General features: G+C 41.8%; 1 protein-coding gene across 1 annotated transcript; it reads right to left on the bottom strand.

Annotated features, from left to right (window-relative positions):
• Positions 1–3,888: 3,888 nt before the first annotated feature.
• On the bottom strand, positions 3,889–8,905 carry LOC129823958 (protein phosphatase 1 regulatory subunit 7-like). Its single transcript, XM_055883105.1, has 10 exons — positions 8,786–8,905; positions 7,977–8,072; positions 7,737–7,792; positions 7,407–7,472; positions 7,117–7,247; positions 6,756–6,918; positions 6,419–6,535; positions 6,000–6,104; positions 5,628–5,714; positions 3,889–5,234 (listed from the first exon to the last, which is right to left on the bottom strand). The coding sequence occupies exons 1-10, from the start codon at positions 8,823–8,825 to the stop codon at positions 5,058–5,060; spliced, it is 1,038 nt and encodes a 345-aa protein (XP_055739080.1). The 5' UTR covers positions 8,826–8,905; the 3' UTR covers positions 3,889–5,057.
• Positions 8,906–9,487: the final 582 nt, after the last annotated feature.

Raw genomic sequence — 9,487 nt, 5'->3', positions numbered from 1 at the left:
ACTAACTTTACTTTGAAAAAGCAGTTCACTACTACTATGTGAAAAATTATCATATCTAAAGACTAAATTGCAAGAACACATCACTCTGGAGTCAGATGTTGACAGAATTTTGTGTATTAAACACAAAAACTGTTTCAAATGAGAATTAGGCAGGTCTGATGCAAAAAGAAAATAAGGAAATTATCTACCCATTTTATTTTTGCCAAAAAAGTAGTGTAGTTGCAATAGTTATTTACACCCCTTGAGGCTGCTGAGGGGCTCATAAATGACTAACGGAGCAAATGGAATGGAATCAAAAACATGGAAACAATGTTTGATACCATTCCACTTATTCTGCTCCAGCCATTACCATGAGCCCGTCCTCCCCAATTAAGGTGCCACCAACCTCCTGTGCACTACATGGCTGAAAAGTGATGACTTATTGAAAACACTACCAATATTCAAATTTAAACTACTGCAAAATGTAGTTAAATTACTAGTTAAACTACAAGGGTATCCTTTTAAGTGGAACGCATTTTCAGTAAAAAAAATGTGTTGTGTGGCATTGTTCTCTGAACCCGTCGTGGGGCAGAAATCCCTTGTATAGAACTGTCAACTTGTCTAGCAAAGGGAGGAGTCAATAGTTGAAATAATATACATTGCATTTCCATCTGTAACATTCTAAATGTTGCACCCTCTTGAATAAGGCCAAGTTATATTGGTAACATTTCACTCAAGAGATAATAGAAGTTGTCCCTAACCACTGATACAGGGTCATTCCACTACTGGTTTAGGTTCAAATCTGATTTTGGGTACAGAAAGTTTCTGATCCTAGATCTGTGGTTAGGGGCAACTTCTGCGTCTGTTGGTGTACTACATGGAGATACAGATCCTGAGCAATCTGGTAAATAAAAGTTTACAACAAACACACTCCTTCCCTTCCACATAACACACAGACATTCACTCAGACAGACCCCACTGATCCAAGTCAATAGGTAATCTGAGCCCATTTCTGCTCACGAACACTGTTCACTTCTGTTCCAAGTTTCCCTTGAAGTGTACCAGTAAGTGCAAACTATACGTGCCTCCATAAATGTACAGTGGGGCAAAAAAGTATTTAGTCAGCCACCAATTGTGCAAGTTCTCCCACTTAAAAAGATGAGAGAGGCCTGTAATTTTCATCATAGGCACACTTCAACTATGACAGACAAAATGAGAAGAAAAAAAATCCAGAAAATCACATTGTAGGATTTTTTATGAATTTATTTGCAAATTATGGTGGAAAATAAGTATTTGGTCAATAACAAAAGTTTCTCAATACTTTGTTATATACCCTTTGTTGGCAAGGACAGAGGTCAAACGTTTTCTGTAAGTCTTCACAAGGTTCACACACTGTTGCTGGTATTTTGGCCCATTCCTCCATGCAGATCTCCTCTAGAGCAGTGATGTTTTGGGGCTGTTGCTGGGCAACACAGACTTTCAACTCCCTCCAAAGATTTTCTATGGGGTTGAGATCTGGAGACTGGCTAGGCCACTCCAGGACCTTGAAATGCTTCTTACGAAGCCACTCCGTTGACCGGGCGGTGTGTTTGGGATCATTGTCATGCTGAAAGACCCAGCCACGTTTCATCTTCAATGCCCTTGCTGATGGAAGGAGGTTTTCACTCAAAATCTCACGATACATGGCCCCATTCATTCTGTCCTTTACACGGACCAGTCGTCCTGGTCCCTTTGCAGAAAAACAGCCCCAAAGCATGATGTTTCCACCCCCATGCTTCACAGTAGGTATGGTGTTCTTTGGATGCAACTTAGCATTCTTTTTCCTCCAAACACGACAAGTTGAGTTTTTACCAAAAAGTTCTATTTTGGTTTCATCCGACCATATGACATTCTCCCAATCTTCTTCTGGATCATCCAAATGCTCTCTAGAAAACTTCAGACGGGCCTGGACATGTACTGGTTTAAGCAGGGGGACACGTCTGGCACTGCAGGATTTGAGTCCCTGGCGGCATAGTGTGTTACTGATGGTAGGCTTTGGTCCCAGCTCTCTGCAGGTCATTCACTAGGTCCCCCCGTGTGGTTCTGGGATTTTTGCTCACCGTTCTTGTGATCATTTTGACCCCACAGGGTGAGATCTTGCGTGGAGCCCCAGATCGAGGGAGATTATCAGTGGACTTGTATGTCTTCCATTTCCTAATAATTGCTCCCACAGTTGATTTCTTCAAACCAAGCTGCTTACCTATTGCAGATTCAGTCTTCCCAGCCTGGTGCAGGTCTACAATTTTGTTTCTGGTGTCCTTTGACAGCTCTTTGGTCTTGGCCATAGTGGAGTTTGGAGTGTGACTGTTTGAGGTTGTGGACAGGTGTCTTTTATACTGATAACAAGTTCAAACAGGTGCCATTAATACAGGTAACGAGTGGAGGACAGGGGAGCCTCTTAAAGAAGAAGTTACAGGTGTGTGAGAGCCAGAAATCTTGCTTGTTTGTAGGTGACCAAATACTTATTTTCCACCATAATTTGCAAATAAATAAATAAAAAATCCTACAATGTGATTTTCTGGATTTTTTTCTCATTTTGTCTGTCATAGTTGAAGTGTACCTATGTTGAAAATTACAGGCCTCTCTTATCTTTTTAAGTGGGAGAACTTGCACAATTGGTGGCTGACTAAATACTTTTTGCCCCACTGTATATGCATGGGCTTTTCACTTTGATGGAAATATGATTACAGACTGTCATATTTTCCTTTACATAATCTGAATGTCACCACCACTGAATGTTAGTTGTTTTTTACAGCGATAAGATTTACTTATGGACTAATACACTGAACAAAAATTGAAACGCAGCATGTCAAGTGTTGGTCTCATGTTTCATGAGCTGAAATTTTCCATAACCACAAAAAGCGTATTTCTCTGAAATTGTGCATGAATTTGTTTACATCTGTTAGTGAGCATTTCTCCTTTGACAAGATAATCCATCCACCTGACAGGTGTGGCATATCAAAAAGCTGATTAAACATGATCATTTCACAGGTGCACCTTGTGCTGGCGGGAATAGAAGTCCACTCTAAAATGTGCAGTTTTGTTACACAACACAATGCCACAGATGTCTCTCGTTGAGGGAGTGTGCAATTGGCATGCTGAGAGCAGGAATGTCCACCAGAGCTGTTGCCACAGAATTGAATGTTCATCTCTCTACCATAAGCCGACTGCAATGTCATTTTAGAAAATTTGGCAGTTCGTCCAACCAGCCTCAACCACAGACAATGTGTACGGCGTTGTATGGACGAATGGTTTGCTGAAGTCAACGTTGTGAACAGAGTTACCCATGGTGGCCGTGGGGTTTTGGTATGGGCAGTCATAAGCTACAGACAACACAATTACATTTTATCAATGGCAGTTTGAATGCACAGGGATACCGTGACAAAATCCTGAAGCCCATTGTCGTGCCATTCATCCGCCTCCATCACCTCATGTTTCAGCATAATGCACGGCCCCATGTTGCAAAGATCTGTACACAATTCGTGGAAGATGAAAATATACCAGCTCTTCCATGGCCTGCACACGTCACCTGTTGAGCATGTTTGGAATGCTCTGGATTGACATGTACGACAGCATGTTCCAGTTCCCGCCAATATCCAGAAACTTCTCACAGCCATTGAAGGAGTGGGACAACATTCCACAATCAGCCTGATCAACTCTATGCGAAAGAGATGTGTTGCACTGCATGAGGCAAATGGTCACACCAGATACTGACTGGTTTTCTGATCCCCACCCCTACCTTTTTTCTTAGGTATCTGTGTCCAACAGATTTATATCTATATTCCCAGTCATGTGAAACCCATAAATTAGGATGTAATTTATTTATTTTAATTGACTAAATGTCCTTATATGAACTGTAACTCTGTAAAATATTTGTAATGGTTTATTTTTCAGTAGAGCTCAGACTGCAGATTAATTTGAATCAGGACATTGTAAATAATCAAACTTGGTCTTTGACCCTTTCAAAACAAATCCATTTAAGAAATGAAATAAAAACAAATGAATCAATGAAACAGTTGAGAACAAATCTTATAGCAAAAAAATCCCACTCTTCACATGTGGTTATACTCTCTGGTAATTGGGTCATGTTCATCAGTCAAGAAACACAAAACAGAGTGAAACATCTGCTCTTGTGCAAGAACCACTTGTTTCAGTTTTGCCCCATTGCAAAATGCTCTGCTACATTTTTTCCTAACGCACAAACCCCTGGTTTGTTTCTTGGTGCAACCATGATTTGGCATTCAGAACAGCACAGCACATTTGCTTTATTGTCCCGAAGTGGACCCGTTTCAGAGTATGCTTCTTTGTGACAGGGTGTGAATTAAGTTCAATACTTCATTGAACAACAGATACAGCATCTGTTTAACATAGCTACAATCTGAGGGAACCTTAGTGTTATGGTGAGCTAAATATCCCCTTGGCAACCCCACCAAGTATCATACACACCAACACACCCTGTGTTAGCACCACTAAAGGCAGCAGCTAACCAGTGTCACATTTAGTATAGTCTTATTTAAAAAAAAATGTCTGGCAAGTTTAGACCTTCCTGAAGGAAATGTGATGAACACTCAAATAAACCATCAGAAATACCTTTATCCCACCTCCTTGTAATTTCAAAGGGAAAAAGACAGACTGCCTTCTTTTACATCCCTCCAGACAAAAGGACAATCAGCCAGAGCAATTATTCCCTACTCCACATCCAAAGGGGGAAAAGAAGGGGGGGGGGGTCCTTCTGAAATCCCTGCAGCTCCCACTCCTCCCAGCCAGTCCAATTCTGACAATAAATTAATATGCATTAACACAATAGCATAGGTTAAATGGTCATTGTAAGTGTGTACATGTGTGTTTTACATGAGACGGTAAGGCAAGTGAAAAGTGAAGGTCGGAATGCATGTGGTATACAAGGACACTCGTCTGTATCTGTAGGTGTGTGCCTGTGGTGAATGAGTGTGTGCAGTAAGCACAGGTCCATTTTGCAGTTGCAGGGGAAGAAAAATGAGTGGATGGACCCCGAGGTGGGGGTGTGAGGTGTGGCCCGGTCAAAAGCGGATGAATGTGGCGTCGATCTGGCGTACGGAGGGCAGAGCCAGCATGATCTTCCTGCGATATTGGGGGTCCTTCTGTAAGGGGTTCCTTTCCAGGTACACCGTCTCCAGGGCCTTGGAACTCTTCAGCTCATCCAGATCTGACCAGTTCTCTAGAAGATTATCATTCATCTGGGAAAGAGGAGTTGATATGCTGATTAGAAAATGTATTTGAATCACAACAGACCTAGTCATTCCTCCAACAAGTAACAGTGCTCCATTTATTATAAACTAGGTGGTTCGAGCACCGAATGCTGATTGGTACCATGATTATGAAAATATTTGAACTGCTCTAAATTACATTGGTGACTAGTTTATAATAGCAATAAAGCACCTCAGGTGTTAGTGGTATATTGCAAATATACCACAGCTAAGGGCTATATCCTGGGACGCGTTGCGTCGTGCATAAGAACAGCCCTCAGCTGTGGTATATTTGCCATATTCCACAATCGTTAAGCCCTTATTGCTTAAATGACTCTTTCTCTTCCCTATTCACCATGAACCTTAAATCCCTTTTTCTCTTACCCAGAATTCCTGTAGGTCTGTTAGATGGCTGATGTTTTCGATTTTCTTTACCCGGTTGGCTGCGATGTCCAGAGTTGTGAGCTTTTTCTGTATGTGGCCAAACAGCATCAAAATTGACACACTTCGATTTCTGAAACAATTCTTGGCATTGAACTAGCTTGCAAACACTGATTCCACATGAACTTTGCAATAACTACAGTACATGTAATCGCAAATGACTACATGCATTGGCTGTGTGTGGAACATTTTACCACATCACTACATTGGTTTATTGGGCTTCCATAAACATTGCATTCCTGGGGTAATTTCATTGGTCGCCATGGTAATGTGCATGGCCCTACAGTCGTGCGGTTGCCTTTGACAGTGACTCACATTGTTCTCCAGGCCCTCAATGACCTCGATGCCGTTGTGACTCAGGTAGAGTTCCTTCAGGTTGACCAGACCCTGCAGACCCTCCATCTTGGTGATGCGGTTACTCTGAAGAGAAAGGAACACAACATATCCTCAGAGACCAAAATCCACTTGTCTCTCATATTGTATCATCATGAGTAGATGTGTTTCTACAGTTCAGGGTGACTAAACAGCACACAACAGAGTTGGGTCACTAAAGCAAGAAAATGTGCATTTAACATTTCTGCAGTGTTTCCAAACATTAAAGGAAGCAGTGGTGAGGTGTGTGTCAGGGTCAATTTAGAAAGCAAACCGAATTACAATTATTCTCAATTGAAAATTGGAATACTTCCAGAATTTACCCAAACCATGGTGTGTATGTGTGTGAGATAAATACATACCTGGATGCTGAGGACTGTCAGATTGTGAAGGCCTTCCAGATGCTGCAGCTGAGTGATCTTATTGGTGCCCAGAAACAGACTCGTCAACGAGGACAGCCCGTCCAAGTTCTCTATTAGCTGGAAACAACAAGGCATGTACACAAGTTAGGTCAAGTAATCATTCCTCACCTCTTTAAAGCAACAATGACTTTCTGGTGCAGAGTGGCAACCAATTATGAGACAATACACAAACCAAATCTATACCAATGCAAAGACATTATGTTCTACACATTCCAATTCTATTCCAATATATGTGAATACGCAATTGACTGCCTGTGACCCCTGGCCTCTGTCTTACCCGGATGCGGTTGGAGCCCAGCTCCAACATCTCCAGGCCAGTGAGGTGGTCCAGGTTGGCGATGTGGCTGATCTTGTTGTGCAGCAAAAAGAGCTTCTTTAGCCCCATCAGACGCTCCAGACCCTCCACCTTCCTCAGCAGATTGAAGGACACGTCCAGCTGACTGGAGATCAGAGTCAAAACACATTCAAGTTCAATTCAACTGTACAGAAACTTTGTGCGAAATGGTGCATGAAATAACAGTTGCTTCAGTCAGTGTAAATGGGGAGAGGGATACACTAATTAAAGGTTGATCATTGAGGCAATCTCTAGGTCAGCTGATAGGGAGGGAAACACTGGCGTGTGGTCCCGTCAGACTCACTCCAGCTCTTTGAGGGTCTGCAGGTTCTCAAGTTTGCGGATCTGGTTGTCGTAGAGATCAAGCTCCTTCAACATCACTAACGTCTCCAGGTTTTCAATCGTCTTGATCAGGTTCTGCCTTAGAGAGAGCGTCTGAACACACACACAGCATTAAATCAAATCATCTAGTCATACTGTTTGTGCTGACAGTCTCCATTACTCCACTGTGATAATGTCACACATGTTTTCCATAAAATAGCCATATGATGTATTTACAATGGGTGAGTGACAGACAATAGTCAACCTACTGACCTTAGCCTTCCTCAACACCCCCAGTCCCTCAATCTTCCCAATACGACAGTGGACAAAATCCACATCCTGAGAATAAGAGGGGTAGGTATTCAGTAGAGAACTACATTGGAATAGCATTCATAATTCCATGAGGCAAACTTAAAGCAACTCTTATATTTGTCATTTAGCAGAAGGTTTTATCCAGAGCGTCTTACAGGAGTAATTAGAGTTAAGTGCCTTGATCAAGATTTTTAACCTAGTTGGCTCAGGGATTTGAACCAGCAATCGTTTGGATACTGGCAGAACACGTATCCACCTGCCACCATTATAACACTACTCCCCCTCCCTCACCTCTTCCTCTGGGTCCAGAGTTATGGTATCCATTTCAACAGGAGGCTCCTCTTTAACTGTGTACAAAGAGATATGTCAAGGGGTGACTTAACACAGCATCTAACTAGAGTAAAAGTATGCGCTAGCTACAATAGCACAAAATGTTTTCAAACAGATTAAATCAAAATATTTTCTTCAGTTTGTGTATACGAAGCGTGACACTATACTTGTGTACAACTATAGCTTGTGTATTGCCACCACCTGTGGTATGGGGCTGATTGGCATCCACCTCCCCATTGATGCTCTTCCTCCTGGTCTCATCATCTCCAGACTCCTCTGACTCGCCCTTCCGGTCCACTGCACATAGAGAACAGATGGGAAGGCACAGCCAGGGTCAATCAGGCAGTCACTTAAATGTAGTTTGGTCATTATAAGGAAAACTCAAACGCCCATGTAACAGACTCAAGTGATCTGCTATGGTATGGGCGTCACTTTATGGGCGTCTCTGTCTGCAACCTACTGCTACCTGATCAGTCGCATGTTCATCATTAGCAACATATGTATACTATTACATCTTGTTTAGAACTTAGAAGACAGCAAGTTTTTTTTCCGACTGCATCTGCCTGACATTTTTATTTTAGATGTTGAAGAATCCGACAAGAGGGTAAAATCTCCACGTTAGCTGACTGGACAACAAGGACCAACCAGCTAGCTAGCGTACCTTGACAGACCAATCGCCATGACATGTTCCCACTTAGTTGTTACGCTAATGTTAGCTAGCTACATTAAACGAGGATGCCATTCAAACAAAATACATTATACATGCTAATGTAGCTACATAGTTGTTTGCTTGCGCACGAAAACAAGATATTGAATGACATTGCTAACAAGCAAGGTAGCTAGCTAACGTTACTATCTAGCTATCTGGCTAACAACATTAGCTAGATTATCATGTTCAGGGAGGGAGGAGACAAAGTAGCACACAATGAAATACCCTCGGGCATACATATATCAATTCATCACTCTCATGATAAAATATTTGAGATGCCGTATTTAAAATGTTCACTCACCTTCCATCTCTTGCGGGTCTCCAACAGACAGGGTAGCCATGTTTGTTTCCTGATAATCTCCTCAGTCAATCAGGAGGCTGCGCCACTGGTCATAATATACCATTCATCTGCTTTGTGTGTGCGATTTTCAAGATAAAAAATCATCCCTTCCTCCCGTTATGTCTCTGTCTCTCTCAATTTAAGGGGCTTTATTGGCATGGACAAAATATGTTTACATTGCCAAAGCAAGTGAAAGAGATAATAAACAAAAGTGAAATAAACAATAGAAAATGAACAGTAAACATTCCACTCAGAAAAGTTCCAAAATAATATTAGGTCTATCTATATACAGTGTTGTAACGATGTGCAAATAGTTCAAGCACAAAAGAGAACATAACTAAACATAAATATGGGTTGTATTTACGATAGTGTTTGTTCTTCACTGGTCACCCTTTTCTTGTGGCAACAGGTCACACATATTGAAAATATTGCTGCTGTGATTGCACACTGTGGTATTTCACCCAATATATATGGGAGTTTATCAAAATTGGATTTGTTTTCGAGTTCTTTGTGGGTGTAGTGGCTTCCTTTCCTTTCTACCATAGCCACTGCCCAAGCCTGAAGCGGGGTTGTTTCGTACGCATACAGTCCACACTCAAGGTTTCCAAACGGCTAAACATTCAATGAGATCCAGGGATATGGTGCAACAAAAATGTTTATTCT

The sequence above is a fragment of the Salvelinus fontinalis genome, chromosome 26, assembly GCF_029448725.1.
Source record: "Salvelinus fontinalis isolate EN_2023a chromosome 26, ASM2944872v1, whole genome shotgun sequence".
Lineage (NCBI taxonomy): Eukaryota > Metazoa > Chordata > Actinopteri > Salmoniformes > Salmonidae > Salvelinus > Salvelinus fontinalis.
The sequence above is the reverse complement of the archived record's forward strand: the minus strand, read 5'-3'. Positions and strand labels throughout refer to the sequence as shown.